The sequence below is a fragment of the Xiphophorus maculatus genome, chromosome 13, assembly GCF_002775205.1.
Source record: "Xiphophorus maculatus strain JP 163 A chromosome 13, X_maculatus-5.0-male, whole genome shotgun sequence".
Lineage (NCBI taxonomy): Eukaryota > Metazoa > Chordata > Actinopteri > Cyprinodontiformes > Poeciliidae > Xiphophorus > Xiphophorus maculatus.
This window is the reverse complement of record NC_036455.1, coordinates 20,925,467-20,944,948: the sequence shown is the minus strand read 5'-3', so window position 1 is coordinate 20,944,948 and position 19,482 is coordinate 20,925,467. Positions and strand designations below refer to the sequence as shown.

The window sequence follows — 19,482 nt, the reverse complement described above, 5'->3', positions numbered from 1 at the left end:
CAAAGTGCAGGCAGATTATGCTCTCACATAAATCCCCTGCCATTTCAAAACCTCTCCGTTACAAGAGATTCTCTAATGAGAAGCCCTCTGCTACTCCCTGTCTTTCACCTCAATCTCTTTTTTTATTCCTTTCATCTGTCTCACTCTTGTCTCTCCCTTTTTGGCAAAAGGGTCTCTTTTTTTTTTGCTGTCAATGCCCCTTTCTCCCAGTGTGTTTGTGTGACAGCAAGGGAGAGGTTGTATTTGAAGTCAACTCACAGAGAAAAAGGCCCCAGAAAGGCCTCCAGTCTTAAGCTCAGATGAGTTTCTCTGCCACTACAACCTTATGTTTTCACGTCAGTGTTGTGTTCAATTAGAGACATGTTTTTTAACCCTCTCTGACAGAGTTCATCTGTTAAAAGTGAGGTCTAGGCATAGGACTGAATTATCGGTATACAATTAAAGAGCAAATGAGATGCTGGATCAAACACCGACACACTTGGCTTTTCAGAACCTAGATGTACAACCAGTCACCTTTCATCTGACAAAATCAACTGTCATTTGCAACATGACAGTTGTAATTTCAATAGTTGTTTAAAATACTGCATTATGCAAAGGAAATGGAGAGAAATATGGTTAAACATGTGGGTGATTTAGTTTAGGTGTCTTGGATTGGAATGGGGTTAACAACATATCTTCAAATCTAACCTCAGAGGCATAAGAGTGTCTGCTTTATGGTACAATTTAAAATATTTTCCCTCCTGTGCTTCAGCCTCCTTTTAACCTCAAATCCCTTTCCCTAACCACCCGGAGATGAATCCTGCTCAACATACCCACATGAAACTTTTGTCCCTTTAGCTGACAGATCATATTAAAGTAAACCCCTCAAGGATATTAAGTTGGGAGTAGGACTGCATGCTAACATTGTCATAACCCAGAGCCCTGTTTCCTCTCTTTGGAGACATTGTAATACAGTAGTTTTCAGGACAGACTTGATAGGAGAGTTGCCTGAAAGAAAGTGTTTAAAAATGAAGTGAAGAGTGGAAAGCAAATATTTTTGCTGTCTAAAGACAGTAAAGATAGGAGAGTTTGATGTTGTAGGATGAGCTTTCGTTCAATTTCTGCCCAGAAACTTACCCATTCACTCTCTTGCATTTATTCAAAAATTGGCCAAGGAAGTAAATAGTCAAGGAGGGAGATGTAGGTATTCATCTCTCCAGCAACACTCTCCAACTTATTCTGAGAGATCCTGAGGCATTGTCAGACCAGAAGTGGTGCATAGTCCCTACTGTTGCCTTTCAATAGGCTAATTCTCTGTGATTGAAAGAGCAACATTGTGGCTTGCAAGAGCCAGAATTAACAGGAATAGACTGTCTAGTTTTTCTGCATGTCTGAAATTGAGCTGAGTAACATGGGGGAAACCCAGAGAACCTTTTCCCTAGAAATAATCTCCAGCTTGTTCAGTTTGAATCACAGTTTGAATCATCATGCCAAGATTATATAGTCTGCAGTGAATTTTGGGTTTTCACAGGAGGCTTTCCTATTTGGACAGGGCTGCAAAACGTTCGAAGGGAGGGACCCAAGAGGCATCCTGATCAGATGTTCAAATCACCTCAACTGAAACGTTTTGCTTTGAAGGAGCATCATCTCTACTCTAAGCTCCCTGTGGATAACAGAAGTTCTCAATGTAAGGTTGAGCACAACCACTGTAGGCTCAACATGTAGCTACAGTGGCTTGTATGCAAGACGTCATTTTGGATGGGATCCATTTCTCGTGAGTATAAATGAGGGTCAAAACTTTGGTGAACCAGTAAATCAAGAGCTTTGCTTTTTGAGTCAGCTCCTTTGAAGTGCAGTAAAATGAACTCTGTACAAGGGGTTGGTCTCTACCTCAAGTGAAGGAGTTCTGCTGTTTTGAGAATAAGATGGATTAGGACAAGGGTAGGTTAGTTGGGACCTCCTCAGCAGCAGTGGCTAGCTCTTGGCTCTTATAGTGTTGTAGTGAAGAAAGAGATGAGCCTATAAGTGAAGCTCTTGATTCACCAGTTTACCTTTGTGGTCATGAGATAAATCAAGGTGGAAAGGACAACATCTCTGTAGGGTTCTCAGACTTGGCCTTAGACGTGCAGTGAGGAGCTTTTTAGCCAAGGAATAGTTCAGAGTAGAGCTGCTATTCAAAGGAGGTAGTTGAAGTGATTTCCGAAAGCCTCTCTTTAGGGGTTTTCTGGGCACTTTACGCTAGGTGGAGACCCCAGAGAAGACCCAGAACTCTTGAGAGGATTATTGTATCCCTTCTGGTCTGGGATCTGCGAGAATGAGATGGAGAGTGACACTTCGGAAAATGTGTGAGCATCCTTCCTAGATTTGTCACCCCTGCAACTTGATCTCAGTTAAGTGGAAGACTATGGATGAATGGTTGGATGGACGGCTCAGCTGTGTGGAGCATCGCAAGGCCCCTATCTGTCTATACAATCCCGTTTCATCCGGCCGTTCCTCGTTAACAAGATGCTTGATGTCGTCTCCTAGAGTTGTAAACTAGAGAGACCTATAGGGGGCGGTCCACCTTTTTCTAGTTGAGAAGCACCCTCTTAGAGGAACGACCTCTCATCCCAGCTGCTTCAGACTTGGCTAGAATGTGACAGAATGTGACTTTGCTGTGGAGAATACAAATTCACAACTGAGAGAACATAGAGGTCAGACGACACAAAGCAAAGAAAAGCTTGAAAGTCTTGTAATCAAATTGATTGAATGTAGTTTACTATAAAACTAATCAAGGGCATTGTAGAAGATGAATGGAGGCAGGTTAATCAAAGATGCTAGAAAGAAGCAGAAAATAGCTTAAACGGAAAAGGCGTGATTAATGTTTGGGTCTGATAAGTACTTCTGAAACGAAGCGAGTGGAAGAGCTGATGGCAGAAGAACTTAAGAGGAAAAAGTGGGGTGGTGGGAGGAAGAGGAGAGCTAAGAAACTGAGACATACTGAGTGTCTCACTCTCCTTCCACTAGAACTCCATCCCTGCTTCTCTCCTCATTTGTACTCATTATGAAAGACATGTTGTATTAAAAGAATAATGACACCTAATTATTCCTACACTGCAAATTTTAAATATGTGTCCTCTTTAAAACAGATGAGCTAAGCATAAAAAAGATGCAGCCCTCTTTTTAGAACTTCATAACCTTTCAAAGCACAGTCAAAGCTAGAAGTCAGAAAACACACACAGACGCACACCCACCCACAGCATAATGTGTTCTGTTAGGATCGTTAGCAGAGTTAATGTCCGTGCAGTTGGCCCAATGAGAGTTACCATGTCATTCTCCACGCTCCCTGAACAGATACAGAGATACAGATATAGACCTTCCCCTGGGGAAGACAAACACATCAACTCATATAGATATGCAGATGTGCAGACGCAAATATTAAGCGTATCTGTGGGGATGGTTTGAGAGTAACAGTCCTGTCGCTTCGAATTAGCTTGATGATATTTGACCCTTCCCCCCCTTTTTTGGTGATTTTACCCTCTTTTTTTGTCTTTCCTCTACTTTTGTCTGTTTTTCTATGCTTATACATATTTAAACTGGCATTCTTAGGTAAAAATTGCTTTTTGAATGTCCAAGGAAGAAGGATATCTAAAAGAAATTCAACGGCTTATCCAAATCCTTCTTTTAAGATATTTTCAAGTGTTTCCATTTAGAAAAAGCCTTATATTATCAAATATTTCTCGGATCAGCATAGAAATGGGTTATCTATTCGACATCCTCAACGTTTTTTGCTTCCCCTTTCCTCTTCCCTGTCCGTGTCGTCTCATGTCGCTCTGCTTGACAGGGCAGGAAATCGCTCTCATTTCTGCTTTAATTCATTCTGATCAAACATGTCGCTCTCAATCAGCCCTATTTGATTAGGAGATGCCCGTATCACAGCCCGGCGAGTAGGTAATGGCTGACACGCTCATATTTCAGTTGGGGTGTGTGTGGTTGGAACGTGTCAGTTTGATTCACACATCGTTTCTCGAAGCTGAAGGTGGCATATGAACAATAGCAGTTATGTTTGTGTGTGACTATCACACTCTATAAAAGTGCAAATACATTGTTTATATCTAGAAATCATAACAATGCTCTCTCCAGCTTTATTGCCACAATTCTCTGAATGTTCTTGGTGATTTTTAAGTACTTTTAGCGCCATTTTCTCCTCAATCTTTCCAGAGAAATGGGGTGTAGGCTCCCAAAGCTGAGGAAGGCCGAGGAAAGGCATAGCCCTGGCAACATCTACTCCACCCTAAGACGGCCTCAAGTGGAGACTAAAGTTGGAGTGGCCTACACCTACCACTTTCTGGATTTCCTGTTGGGGAAAGAAGGTATGAACAATTGGCTCCTGTTGTAAGAAATGATTGTCCTCTTGTGAGTAATTCAGATCGTAGGAATCCTCCGTTATGTCCTAAAGGTTTTATTCTTCCCTAGAGTCTGGCCTGTAAAATCTAAGCGAGACATCATGTGATGTGACACAACTTGACTCCCACACTTGCATTCTTGAAATAGTCATGTGTTACTGTTTTTTTTTTTTTTTCATGTATCATCTTTTGGCTAAAGAGTCACTGGTGACTGAGGTTGTCGAGAGTCGGAATCATGTTTAGATTTTCACCTTCTGGAATCTGACTTTACTCTGCAGAAACACAAAATTTTACCAAGTATTTTTGGTGTACTTTCTAGTACAAATATCTTAGTACACTTGAAATTGTTTTGTCTCAGTTAGACAAAACTAACTTGCATGTAACTTTTCAGTATGACATAGAAGCTCGCTTTTAGCAAATAATTCCTTAATATTGATGTAAAAGTACTAGTTATAAGTGGAAAAAGACATTTTAACTTATAATGTGGGGAAAATGTCTTGTTCCACTGGCAAATATTAACTAAAGCTTTATGGATATATTTATTTCTTCCATTTGATTCATGTTATGCTAACTCCTGCATGACTAGAGGTCGCTGCACCTTTTAATTGTTGCGGCAAGGACATAACCTCATATGACTTAAATTCTTCAACAAATTTTGGCTCAGCTACAAAAATGCAGCTACATGCCGGCTATGTGTGTGCTTGACAGTAAATAGATTTTAAAGTCGTTGACAGGAAAATATTGGGTCATTTCCAATTTTCACTACCCACGTCTGCACTTTCCAATGCAACCAACTTTTTTCAAAAGTCTCCTCATCAGTAGCTTTAGTGCAACTGAGAGTAATTTATAAATTTTACTTTTCTATGAAGGCATCAAATGTTTGTTGAATAAACAGCATCATGTGCTGTTTAAACTTTTAGTCACATTCAACTGAAAGTACTTGCAGGCCCCAAAAATTACATTCTTCCCCCAAAATAAAACAATTTAAATGTGCTTGGGGTCAAAATTTGAAGACTAAGAAATACTCCAAAGTTAAAGAAAAAACAAGAACGGTGAAGCAGAGTTTGGTTGTGAAACAATATCCCAAAGTTTTAAGAGATTGAGATGCCGGCACGTAAATATTTTCTTTAGCAGTCACAGGAAATTGGTCAGAGTTGATTCAGCTTGTCGACAATTGGATCTTTTTTATTAGCAGCAAAATAAACTGAATACAAATGCTTGCCATATTTTCGAGACTTTTTTTCTAAAAAAAAAAAGAAAGTCGTGTTTTATTATTCATTCTCTTCACAATAATGCATGGGCTTGTGTTCTATCAAATCCCAATAAATTACGCTGAAGTTTATGGCTGTAATGTGAGAGAAAATGAAGTTGAAAGCGTATGAATACTTCTGTGGAACACAGTTTCTTTGCCAGTTTTAAATCATTAAAGTTATCTGGCCTTTTTGTTTATTTCCAAGCTCCTCTGTTCTTACTGTTCTACATCCATGTTCTCCCTTTCCTTTTGAAATAAAGTTAATTAATGAACAGTGGAGGAATATCAGACTCGGCTCCAACGAAAAGGACAGATCTTTGGCTCCGACATATTCTGGGAAAGCTTCATTCAGATCTGTTTCATATTTGTCCCAGTTCCAGTGTGGAGAAGGAGACTTCACATTTCCTTCGTACCAACTAATTCACACACCTTGTTCAGTTTCTTTTGCATGTTTTGGTGGTTAAACAGGAATATACTGTACATCTTAAATTGTTTTGGTCTACTATGTGGTGCCTTCTTATAACCAGAGCTGCTGCTATTCTGCTTTACACCCCTGAAAAATGTTTGGGTCAGCAGCTTTATAAAAGCTTATTTTTGGAGCGTTGTACTGCAAGTGTCTTTAGGGCAAAAGAGTGGCTTTTAAAGCTGAAGTTGTGTCTCTGTGCAGCTAGAGTTGCAAAGAGTTCAAAGACTTTAATTCTCAGACTCAGCTACACTGTTCGTGTGGTAGCAATGCCCTCCAACTCCCTCGCACAACGGCAAGGCGCCAAAGCTAAGGTGCATTTCGAAGGTGCCATCTTTGGGATTGCTTTTGTTTGTATTTGCTCGCGAATATGGAAAACAACCAAGTTAATGGGGGCGAATACATTTTTAAGCACGTTGCATCTTGAATATATTTGATGAGAATCCTCTTGAGGCTGCTTTTCTAAAAATACCAGTTCTCCCATTGTGTGTCTGTGCGGTCTGTGAAGAAACAGACGTGAGGGACAGAGTAAGGCGAGGTAAAAAAAAAAAAAAGGATTGAAGTAAACAATGCATTGAAGGATTATTTTAGGGGAAAAAAATGTTTCTCATGGCTGGCTGTTCCTATAATCCCACGCAGCGCACTCCATCACCTCACAAGCTGCAGGTGCGAGAAGCTCATTCAGATCCTATTTACATGCGTCTTCAAATGCAACAGTGTAACAGACAGCAGGCGCGTCGCCACAGCCCAGTGGCAATGGTCCGGTTGCCAGTCGGCTTCGCTGTCAGCCAGTCCCGTTGTGTTTGGCGAATGGGTTTGGGCTGCTGGCTTGGCAGAGGGATTCCTGGCAGCCCGGAATGATGGTGCTGATCAAGAAACAAATCAAAGACATGACAGCCACTTGTCTTTTCTTGTAACAGATACAGCAGCTCCGGAAAAAAAATGATCATACCTCTTGAACTTTTCAGTTTTTTCACTTGCAGAGTGAGAGAACTCTGCAAGTGAAATATATTATTCATTGCAACAATTTACCTTCATAAATAACATAATTATTAAACAGTATCCACCTAATGACTGTGGATTTCACCAAGGTAGCATTTATGAAAGAGTGATACAAAGAGAAAATGGAAAGTAATGACATGTTTTGCTTGTGATTTGCCAGAAGTTTTGTATGGAGCATATTGAAAATGTGAAGGAAGGTGCTTTACTTGGATGTGACCAAAATTGAACTTTTTGGTTAGCATTCAAAAGACTGTAAAACTAACAAAGCGTCACCACCGGGTAACATGGTGTTGGCAATATCATGCTGTGGGAGTTTTTCTTCAGCAGGGAGTTAATGGAAAGATGGATGGTGCTCAAAAGAGAAATAGAGGCCTGCGGTTTTGCTTTCAGTTAGAGAGCAACAGTAAACACAAAACTGGAGCGACAGTGGAATGATTTAAATCAAAGCTTATTAATGTTTTAGAATAGCCCAGTTAAAGTCTAGACATGAATCTTACTGAAAATCTGTGAGAAGACTTGAAAATTAATGTTCACAGACTCTCTCCGTTAAATCTGTTTGAAGCTGGATATATTTTTAGATGTGTGAAGCTGCTAGAGAAATCCCAAAAGATTTGCAGCTGTAAGTACAACAAAAGATTGTATTGACTCAGGAAGACCAAATACAAATGCACCACAGTCCTCATACTTTTATTAGTGAAGAAAAATCCTTCTATCTCACGACTATGCCCTAGTTTGTCGAACTTTCATATACAGTATATCACCAAAAGAACACGTTAAACTTTAAAAAGAAAAGGGGAAAAAAATTGTCCAAGGGTGTGAATTCTTTTTCAAGACGCTGTTAAATAAGAAGTACAGCAACGAACACACACAGAGAGAGTGAGACCACACACAGGCTCACACTGTGTTCCTACCAGCAAGCAGGTTGGCTCGTTCACTCTCGCACAAAACACTTTATGGCACTCAGTCAATGGAGTAAGTTTTATCTACCGGCAGGCAGGCAGGTCATTTATATGGTAAACTCCCTGATGCCACCTGAGCTGCTTAAGATGGGCAGACTATATTTTAGGATAAAGGCAGCTGCTATGAATCGAACGCGCATGTGTGTGATTGTGAATTGGTATGTGTCTGCCTCCCTCCCTTCCCTTTTTATCTGTGATATAGAGACCATGAGAAGTAAAGGATTCCTGGAGGATTATCTGATTGTTTGTGGAGATTGAGAGACCTCATTCCCAGCAACGGGATTATTTGTATATATATATGAGTGTGTGTGTGTTTGGAAGAGGCAGATAGAGGAATCTCTGTGTCAGCCCATGACATTGAGGAAACCCACGGTCAAATCCATGCTTTAATTCAATTTGGCTTTCATTAATGGCATTATTTTTTTCCCTGTCAGTGTGACTTCATGACTCTTAGGCTGGAAGGGAAAACAAATATCTCCTCTCAGGCGCCATTGTGAAATATGTGAAAGATGTCTGTTTATGAAGCTGCATTGTGCCCTCAGAATGAGCCACTTTGTGCTCTGGATGAGGAGGGAAACAGTGAGCTTTCCCAACTTGACCTTTGACAAGCGAGTGATGAAAAATGCGGCCAATGAGTGTGGAGTCTGTGTTCGTTTTTATTAGCCTTGATTCCAAGCAATGATTGAGCTGAGAAATATGTCTGTGTGACTAAGCCTCATCCTCTCACACCGTGTCACAGCGACCCTGTGGTGCACCAGGGGAGGATGAGGAGAAATATCTTGAATGGTTCAGACATTTGCCCCGTGGGTCACACACGGACAGTTTTCTTTATTTGTCGGGGGCTGTCGCACCATATGACCCGAAACCAACAGACTAATTCTCCTCAACAGTCTTATTACTCAGTGATCGCCAATCTGCTCAGCAATCACTGTGGGAGCCCTGAGGCTTAGGTCGCAATAGCTCTACACAGAACCAAGCCAAGAACATACAACAATTTAAAGAAATGGGGAAATATGTTTAAAGAGAGAAAATGTATCATTTTTACAAGCCTTAATAAAACTCGGGACAAAGATAATTTTGTCCCTCCCTACTTCCTTTTCACTTTACTATACAGTTTCTTAGCAATCAGTTATTTTTGAAAAGTTATGGAAGTAAATGATGATAAAAATCCTAAAATATGATACAAAATTTAAATCAGGAGCACATAATTTTAAACTTATTCGTTTGATGCAAATCAGCAGGATCAAGGTGCGCAGAAGATGACTTGCTGAATATTAATGGGAGGATCAGAATTGGGAAGAAATGAGATTTGAGTGAATTTTAAATGTGAATTTGGCATGATGGTTGATGCCAGATGAGTTGGACTGAAACTGCTGATCTCCTGGGATTTTCACACACAATAATCTTTCAGGTTTACAGAAAATGGGCCAAAAAAAGTGTCAATATCCAGTGTGCAGCATTTGTCTGGAGAAAAATGCTTTGTTGGCATCAGAGCAGCATGAGCAGTCTGGTTTGAGATGATACCAAGGTAGCTAAAATCAGCATGTCGGAAACCTTGATGCAGATGGGCCACAGCAGCAGAAGACCACATGTGCTGCCACTCTTGTAAGCTAGGAACAGCAAACTTGAGCTTTTTGATGAGGAAAAGTTGCATTTTAGCCTCATCTGACCAGAAGTTAATTCATAGTTTAAGTTCATTTAGCATAATCCAAATATTTATGTTTGTAACGGTAGCAAAAAAAATCTCATTGACCACTAGATTTCTCATTGATCTAGTGGTTGCTATGGAATCTTGGTGTCCAGTTTTCTTTATTTATTCCTAGCCCTCATGAGGCTTTGTGTGATTTATGGGCGCAACTTCCGCCGTAAACCGGAACCGCCGGTTTGTTTACATGTTAGCAACTCGCTCACCAGCGTTCGTCAGAGCTTTTTAGGATATAAAATATGTGGGAACATCAACTATCACAGCTTAAATGTGGCAATATTGTTTTACCGCAACCTACAGCTTTTGCGGGGAAGGATGGTGACCTTCAGAAATGGCCGCAAATAACCCGCACTTGCTTATTTAGCTACTTCAATGACTCTGTTGCTTCGGATACGGATGCGGGGTTTCTTCCATTGGCTTTTTATCCACACAATGAAACGAGCACACATAAAGCATTTTGGGTTCTCTGTTCCAAGTTTAGAATTTTTATCCAAATTCTTTTTGTTTTCTTAGCTGTCGGTGGGTGATGACAACTACCGCTTATCACAGAAACGCTGCCTTTTTGTTTCAGGAGCACGTTCAAAACACATTTGCTGATGCAGCCACAAATTAAACTTGGTCTGATTATTAGAGTACAGCCACGAACAGCACAACAGTTACCCGAACTCCACAAGGGCATCTTACGACCTTTTCCAGTGGCAAGTTGCTCTCTATAACAGGTTAATGTGTGATTCGGTTCGGTTCTAGTCCAGTGGGGGGGATTATCCGTATTATGGTCTGAAGCGCAGGAGCTGCGGTCATTTCTCCTGATTTGCAGCGTCACTCAGCAACGGAGAACCTCGAGGTTCTGGTTCTGATGGACTAAATAAACCCAGATATTTTATTTTGTTTTATATTTGCTGATCCAAACATAATGATAAAACACACTTGCTGCAGCCACTTCATGAACTTTATTATTTTTAAAATTCAAATAAAAAAAAATCTAATTCACATCACACTAAGCTAATATTATGTAGTTCTGCTGTTTTATACTGTTGGCACAAACCTGCAGCTCAGAACTTCCCTGCTTTTCTCTTCTTTATTACTGTCAGAGAAACAAGCTGCTAGCTGTGCTGTTAATTCACGGTTATTCCGTTACAAAACTTAACGCTGTGTTCCTGTAATAACACATAATTACGCTCTTCTGTACTGAACAGCTCTCTGATAGCACGGCGTGGCCGTAAACAAGTTTTACTAAATATTGTACAATAACCGAAAAGAGAGATGTAACTTCTATCATGAATATAGATTAGCCAAAAACCCTACAAATTACAATGAAATACTGCTACTTCCGGGTGCTGCCGGAAATAAGACCCATAATCATTTCCCCAGTAAGCCTCCCAGGAATAAGGTGGATAGTTATTTTCCCTTACCAACCTTACCATCCTGTTCACTGTGAGTTGTCAAGATAAACTTGAAGCCTTTCTAGTCTTCTTTGCCACAGTTCCAGATGCTAACATTTGAATTACTGCTTCAAGACTCATGAAGATAAGAGAATATCTGTCTCACTAGAACGTCTGATTTTTTATTTTCCCTGAAAAAAGTTAATGTTACATCATACGAAGACAGGCTGAACAACTTAAAACAACAGAGATGCAATTTCAAAAATGTTACTTTTGTTTTACCAGAGATGTTGGAGGAGTTGCGCTAAGTTTCATTTACCTCCGAAGTCGGAACTCTGAGCTGGAACAGACGTCATTCCCGAGTCAATAGCGTTCCAACATAGTCTGAGAAGACAGGAATCCAATATGGCGACACCCTGGTAGCCGTTGTTCTGTAGCGCCTCTTGGTTTAGTTTCCTCAGTTTACCCGGAGCTTTGATTTTAGACTCACTCCTACAAGTATGACTTGTAAAATAAACATGTTTTCACCACAACTTACTATTGTTGATGCAAGGAGCTGCCATATTGGATTGCAAAGTTGGCATTTGGGAGTGTTCCACTGCATTTTCTCCAACTTAAATAAATAATTTATTTAATTCTTAAACATCTGCAAAATGTGGACTGTATCTGGAATGGTATCGTAAAAGTTGAAGCAATGGCAGATTATTTTTAAGAAGGAAAAAAAAGCACATTATATACTGTATATATATATATATATATATATAAAAATAAAAATATCTATGACAAAAACCTTTCAGCTTCATATTTCTGAATTAAATGTTTTTCTTTCCTTAAACAGATTTTAATACATACATATATATATATATATATATATATATATATATATAATGACGATATATATATATATATATATATATCGTCATTAAAATCTGTTTAAAGAAAAGAAAACAAACATTTAATTCAGAAATATGATTCTGAAAGGTTTTTGTCATAGATATTTTTTATCCTCACCAACCTTTTCACCGATTAAAAAAAAAAAAAAAAAATCTTGCACGTTTTTGTGCGTCTCCTTGAGGCCACCATACTCCACGTACTAGGATCGTCATTAGCTCAGTGGCTGCACCAGTTGGTTACTCTGACATGTCAGCAGGAATGCTCAGTATTAACTCAAACAGCCAGGTGTGACTTTTTATCCAAGACTCCTGCGCTTCAAGGCTGCGCTCAGATAATGAGCAGCAGGAACAAAGAGACAGGAAAACTTGAATAGGAAAGGAGGACGCAGAAAAGAGTGACGGAGGAAATAAAAGAGCGGTGGAAAAACATCAAGGAGGCGTATCAGAAGAACACCTCATGAAAAACCAAAGCAGCAGCGAGCCGGCGTTTGGAATCGGGGAGGGGAAGAGAGGGGGCGAGGAGAAGTTGAGAGAGGTGTGAGGATGAGCGAGTGGAAGTCAGGACTCGGTGTATGTGTGAGGAAAGAAGTTAAGTGTGATGCAGTGTGACTGACGCCTGTGTCTGGAAGCAACGAGGAGCTGAACTCTGCTGATGACTTTCTTCTGTCCTGCAGAGACAGAGACCCACTCAGCTCATTAAAACCTATAACAAGTATCAAATGCTCAGCCCCACGTGTGTGTGTGTGTGTGTGCGTGTGTGTGTTGGTGTGTCTGGTTGCAGGGCTTTTGTGTGCCACAGGGAGACTTTATTTAGAACAGATGTATGTGTGTGTGAGGTTTAATGCTCCAATTCTAAGAGTATTTGTCTGCGTACGTGATCCCCATAAAAATCATATGATCAATGTCTCCTCTGTCCACAAACAGTGATGTATTCCTTCCACCTTTTTATGATATATATCCATGCTGCTGGGATATGTGTGATGAATTTGGCACTGCACAGATCCATCAGTCTTAGACAGCTGCATTGCCTGACACACTTTTCAAGGCGAGCGCTGCATGTCAACGTTTTTTTCCCTGAAAGGCTGTCAATCTGACATAGTTCAAGTCATATTTGTGTAGGATTTTTCACAGGGCGTCAATCTTATTGGCACCAAGCCTTGAGATAATGCCATCAAGGACAGCAGAGTGTTGCTGTGTGTCAAAAGCAAGCCAGGTTGGAATTTCGCAGCCTCACAAGTACATCGCCACTGCGTGCGCTTTAAGCTTCACGCCATGTTTTCTCACCTTGCCTCCTGCTTCTACTTGCCAGTCACTTTTGTGAACCTGACGCTGGTTTCTGGGAAAATTCTCAGACCTCTTTTCAAGAAGGATTGGTAAATCAATGATTAACTTTTAGAGATGTACTGATCAAGCTTTTCCTGGCTCACACCATTTTTTGGTTTTCTTAGATGTCTGACCTCACAATTCCAATTAACTGGTTCAAGACAAAAACACATAAAAGTAAAAATGCAAACTTTTGTTGGTGTTCCCCAGTCAGCAGGTTTTGTACAGTTTTGAGCTGCTGAAACTGAGCTGCTGAGTTCTTATTCCTGTTTACGGACTGAGACATAAGAATACCCTATGGGCAGCCCCTTTAGGGTATTCAGAGAAGGTTGTAAATAGACTAACAAATAGAAAAAGTTAAGTAATTTTATGTATATTAAAAAAAAACATTAAAGAAAGTGAGCCATGACTTCTATGTGGGGTATACTGAACATGAGTCTGAATTCTGTTGTAGCATAGCACATTACTATTCTGTGACAATGATTTTTCTTTATCTAATAAATTATTCCCTATTGGGACTAAAAGGTTTTGGTTTATTTGGGAAATATTCAGTCTCTTTAAAAAAGAAGAGAGAGAAATTGATTATGGAGTTAACATTTAATTTTTTCTCTAGTATCATACATAATAATGCATGTCAGCAGCATTAGGCTACTGCTAGAAGGTTAGCTATAGGGCTAGCATTAGCTTTCTGAAACTGTAGTCTCTGTGAACATAAATATGTAAACTCATATTTTCAAAAGGCTGCCAACATTTCCTAAATCCTGCATTTTCCTTTATGACAGGGGATGGAAGCTTAAAAGCAACAAAAGAGAAACTTTGCTGAACCCTAGCTCTCTCTCACTCTCACAGCCCGATCTGACTGCAAACCTGTCTCGACATGTCATAGAAAATGGCTTTCTTTTGTACTTCTTGGAAAATCTCTGCTTCCCCTCACTTGATTTTCTGTTAAACACCTCACTGTCACTGAAAATATCTACGTTTCAGTCTGCTCCTCTCAGTAACTGCGCCCCCATACCAAAGAGAGTCATTGACGGCCTGACCTGATGGCGATAACGTGCAGTGGGTTATCTGATAGAAAAAGATTGGATATTTGAGTTTCCAACCAGCTGGTCACCAGTCAAGGCAGGTAACTTTAGAATAACCACTGTTTCTCTCCATAAAAGCACAAATATGCCACAGGTTCTTTGATACATGTCAAAATGAACAAATTACAAGATTATCATCTATGCATGAAAGCAAACGTCCCAGGTCTATATCAGATTTTTCTTAAATTAAAAAAATGGAGTGCATCAAATTACAGATGGTTGGCCAATGCATTTATAGACTGAAAGCAGTGGGAGTTCTTAGTGCTTTTACTAAAAGAAAATTCCCATTTGTCAGCATTTGGCTTGCCAAGTCTGGCATCACTATAAACTAGTAGCTTTTGTCCACATTCCCAAACCAGCATGGAAGCTCCTGGCTGCTGGAATGTTGATTATTTTATAGATACTGTTTTGGCCCACTCCCTTTCGTAAAACCTCTGCAAGTCATTAGAAGGCTATTTGAATAAACGTGAACCTCCAGCAAGCACAGGGATAAGCCTTGAGGGGTGCTTTAAGTAGTAAATCTGCCTGCATCACCTAGCAGGCTTAGTGGAAACTCTGCTTCCACATGCGTACAGACTAAACGGACAAAAAAAAAAAGAAAAATTGGTTCATACACACACAGCAGAGATAATGTCCTCCACTTTCATTAGGAAAACTCAACATTTGTACAGTAGAAGGGGAATTAATAATTTCCTTTGAAGATGGCTCCGGAAACATCTTGTAAAGTCTGGTTCAAAAAGCAAGGCGTGTGACTGATGTGGTCAGAGCGGTTGCTGGGGGATCAAAATAGAATATCAGGGATCAACAGCTGAACAGCCGCTCAGATTCTCTTTGGGTCTGTCTGACAATGCCACCTCGAATATATTCTCACTCTATAAAACACTCCCCCAACATTTTAAAGCCTCAAAACCACATCGCCACCTTCAGCGTGGTTAAACGCACACAGAGTTTGTACACTGTGCTAATACCATCTTCCCTTGGCCTCCACAGCTGGCTCTATAAAACCAGCTTTTCTGCCCTGAGCCATTCCCATGCTCCCATTGTGGAGCAGGGATTGCAGCCTCCCTTTTTTTTATTTTTTATTTTAAATCCCACAGTGGCAGACAGTATAAATGAAGTCGCTTCCCAGCCTTAAGCGCAGCGCATAACACCCTAATAACTTTCTGGATGTCTCGGCTGAATTAGCTCGGGCTGCGTCTCGTCGGTGGGTGAGTGCCAGCCGAGCAGAGCTAATGACAGCTAATGACTGTTTACAGTGACAGGATCGTTGTTATCCCCCCCGCCCACCAACACCACCTTCCATATCCCACCCCCAGCTCTACAACTCCACAACTCCACCCTCATCCCCAGCTGTTATTATTATTATTATTACCACTCCACTGCTTTTGATAAGTCTCCACAGACACCCGTTTAAGTGCTGGCTTGATGAAAAGCTCTCTCAGTTCCAAGCGTTTATGCCAAAATTATGTTTTTCTTCTTCTTCTCACTTTGTTTAAGTGAGATGGGAGTCAGAAAAGTGTGTACTCACGTGCAAGTATCCTAACACTCTTGCCAGCTTCTCGTGTGCTTGTGTGTCTGAGTGAACACGCCAGATGATGGAGAACAAATTGAAAATGAGATGGCTTGCAGAACCCACCGCCCAGCTGCCCGCCGCCCCCTCCGCTCAATCTATGCGTGGATGTGTGTCCATGCGGTTGCTGTGTGTCTGGTTAATTTATTCAGGTTATTTTCTCATCTCCAGACCCATGCAAATGAGACTGAGTAGAGGAGGATGACAAATGTCGAGATGGAAACAGACAGCCCTATTTCTGCATTTTCCCCGCAACACCTTCTTCCCTTTTTGTTGCTGGCTTGTTTTTCCACTTGGTTTCTGTTGTTTACGTCCTCTCAAACACCTGGCACCCCATTTATTGAAAAATCCCACTTTTGATTTGAGTACATTGATTTGGATCCATCTCAGGAGGTAGTTAAAAACCAAAAATAATTCCTAATTTGTACTTTTACTTTTTGAGATGATTGGACTGTCCAGGAACTTTTCATTGGTAATCCATGACTTCATGTTTTAGAATCTAAATATTACGTCTTATCCGTGACTCTCTTTAAAATTGAAGATGCAAAAGGAAATGCCATTAAGTTAGCAGACATCCACTGATTTTAAATAACTTCTTGCATTAACTTGACTACGCCAGCAAATGAAATCATCTTCAATTGAGTCACCTCCATTTTGTCACTTCTGACCAGGTATAAGCAGATTATTCAGACTTTTTTTATTAGCCACCATGCATTGGCAGAGCAGAATGGTGGTGTTTTCCTCTTCCTATCATGTGCTTCCATACTACTCCACCATGTATCTAAGGGTTAACTGAGGAAAATGTGAGCCCATTGCTTAAAAAAATTAAAGCTAAAGCAGAACTGGACTCTGCAACAAAATGGCCCAAACCTTTCCAGATAATCCACTATTAACAGACATAAACATACAGTAAAAAAATCAATTTTCAATCAGTGTTTTGCACCAAACAGTTTTTACTATTAACAAGTTTTTATTATTAAAATCACGACAAACTAATGATGGTAAAGGGCAGCACTGGGTTAACTTGGGGATTCTCATCTGTCCGTGTATCAATCAACTCCAAACCTTTTCTTTATTCTGTCACAATTATCGATTTATTCCATTTTGATGATCAGGCTCCAAACTTTGCAAGGACTGACCGCCCCGCTCACCGCTTCCTCATGCACACAAAGCCAGTATCCTTCCCATTCATACCTGGTGACGTCACTCCCACGTCAACACACCTAAGTGTCAAAGCCTCCTGCTCCTGTCATATCAATAATTACTTATTTCATTCATATGGCTCTTAGAGAGCCTCAGTGAAAACTTGTTTATTATTATTAACTGTTTGGTGCAAAACACTGATTGAAAATCGATTTATTTTTTCCTGTATGTTTATGTCTGATAAGGCTAAGATGGAGCGGCACTGAAAGCAGCTCTTTAAACCATTCAGACTAGAACACAACAGAGACACAATCAAAACTGTCAGATGACTTATTACCCGCGATAATAACTCAGAAATAGTCCAAATTATAATGTGTTTTTATTTCTTTCCTACTTACAGAAAGTTTCTGTTTATATCGTAGGTTTGTGGTGCCTTTCTATCCTAAAGAAAGATATAAAACTTCAGATATTTCACAAAAAGATAGGCTACTAACATTTATGTAAAAACCTTACATAACTTTATATTAAAGCAGAAAGTACGGCGCCCACCGTTAGAAAGGCTTACAGTATTCAATTATGCTGCATAACTGACCAGTACAGTATTGCGAGGGAACGCAAAAGTTTTGCGAGGTAATGCAAAAGAAAAAAAATCCCCCATGTCCCTTAAGGGGCTCCGTACGCTTCAGCCTTTCGCATCAGCTCCGAAGCGGCCTTTTTTCTCTCCTCTCCCTCGGGATATTTTTTAGCAAAGACAGAGTGTTTGTTCTCGAAATGTCTTTCAACATTTGACTTCTTGTTGTTTGCCAGTCTTTCGCCACATATTAAGCAGCCTATTAAGCAGCTCAGGATGGTCATGACATTTGCTCACCAACTTTGTGACACTTTGATTTGGTAAAGTCCTTCCCACCTCTAAGAAGGTCTGGAAGCTACCATTCAAACGCCACCACAGGGTGATTCTCATGACCTCTGGGGAGGGTCAATGGCAGTGGTGCTCAGTGTACCTGTGTGTAAGCGTGTGTGTGTGTGTGGGGGGGGGGGGGGGGTGCATATGTGACCACATGTGAGGGTTTTAAAGTACAGCACAATTGAAGTATGAAAAACAATAAGTGATAATCAGTATCAAGAATAATATACAGTTTGTTACATTTCCTAGAGAAGTTTAGATTTAGAATCTTGTAATTCCCTAAGGTTTTGCTCACCAAGCCGTTTGTGCATCCCTGCGTAAGAGTAAACACATACCTCTAAAGAAAACCTACAGCTTAACTGATTTACTGCATTATTTATGGCAGCACAATTAGTCAGTGCTGACTATGAGTTTGTAATTTCCTTCATCCGTTCCAAAAACTGTCACTTAAATTTTAAACTCTTACAGATTTTTTTACTGTAACACTTGCTAGTGTGATACATTTCAGTAAATGTTCCTCATTTGTACATGTACATCTTAAGAAAATGTGACAGACAGTAAACAGGCCTACTCGAGGTTACTCAAATTTAACTTTTATTTTTCCGCAGTTAAAGTGAAAGACAACCTCTAACATTTCTCCCTTTCCAGAATTTGTCCTCGCATCATTGTGAATGTTTTCGTTCAGTTTTTTTTCTTGCTGTTGAATCGACACTGATCTTCCCACTGCTTCATGCTTTCTCCAAAATAGTAAAGGTTGGTTTAAATACATTTGAAACTCGTAGATTTTTTTTCTGTAACACTTGCTCGTGTGATACATGTCAGTAAAAGTTCCTCATCTGTAAATTTATTTCTGAAGAATATCTGACAGGGACTTAACAGGCCTAGGTGAGGTTACTCTGAGCATTTGTTTTATGTACTTCATAAAACAGATGCTGTTTGTATTTCACCATGTCCAAATTACAGACAACTATCAGCTGGTATATATATATATGAATATATATATATATATATATATATCATACCAATTTCCCTTACGATAAATAAACCATATATTTGTATTGTAATAAATTCAGCCAATAAGATTCCGAGAAAGCTTACAAGCCCACAAGAGAACTATTGCCATAGTAATATCAATGATGACATCACAGACCTTTTCATGCATCATACACAAGAATTGTATCTTATAAAGACACACCGTTCCATAGAAATTTACCCACTTTTCACTGTGCGGCTTGTGCGAATTGTGCGGATTGTGCGGAAAACATTGTTTTGAGCAAAACCTGTTTGAATAAACCAGAATGCAGAAACCAATGGCCTATCATCTCAACAACGAGCTGTTTGACATCTTTCAGCAGGAGATCAAGGAGCTGCATCAAGATGTTGCGGCCATTACGATGGATAAATTAGACACAGAACGCTACTATGAAGACCTTGTCT

General features: G+C 40.0%; 1 protein-coding gene across 3 annotated transcripts in view; it reads left to right on the top strand.

The window, feature by feature from the left end:
- Positions 1 to 19,482, top strand: part of LOC102235307 (raftlin-like) — a 45,949-nt gene that overhangs the window by 5,749 nt on the left and 20,718 nt on the right. For 2 of the 3 annotated variants that reach the window (XM_014470134.2, XM_023345219.1), the window contains exons 2-3: positions 1,532 to 1,753; positions 4,180 to 4,331. In XM_014470134.2, coding sequence (XP_014325620.2) covers positions 1,719 to 1,753; positions 4,180 to 4,331 — 187 coding nt within the window. In that variant the 5' untranslated portion in view covers positions 1,532 to 1,718. The remainder of the gene's footprint in view (positions 1 to 1,531; positions 1,754 to 4,179; positions 4,332 to 19,482) is intronic. The other variant, XM_023345220.1, reaches the window with a different exon arrangement.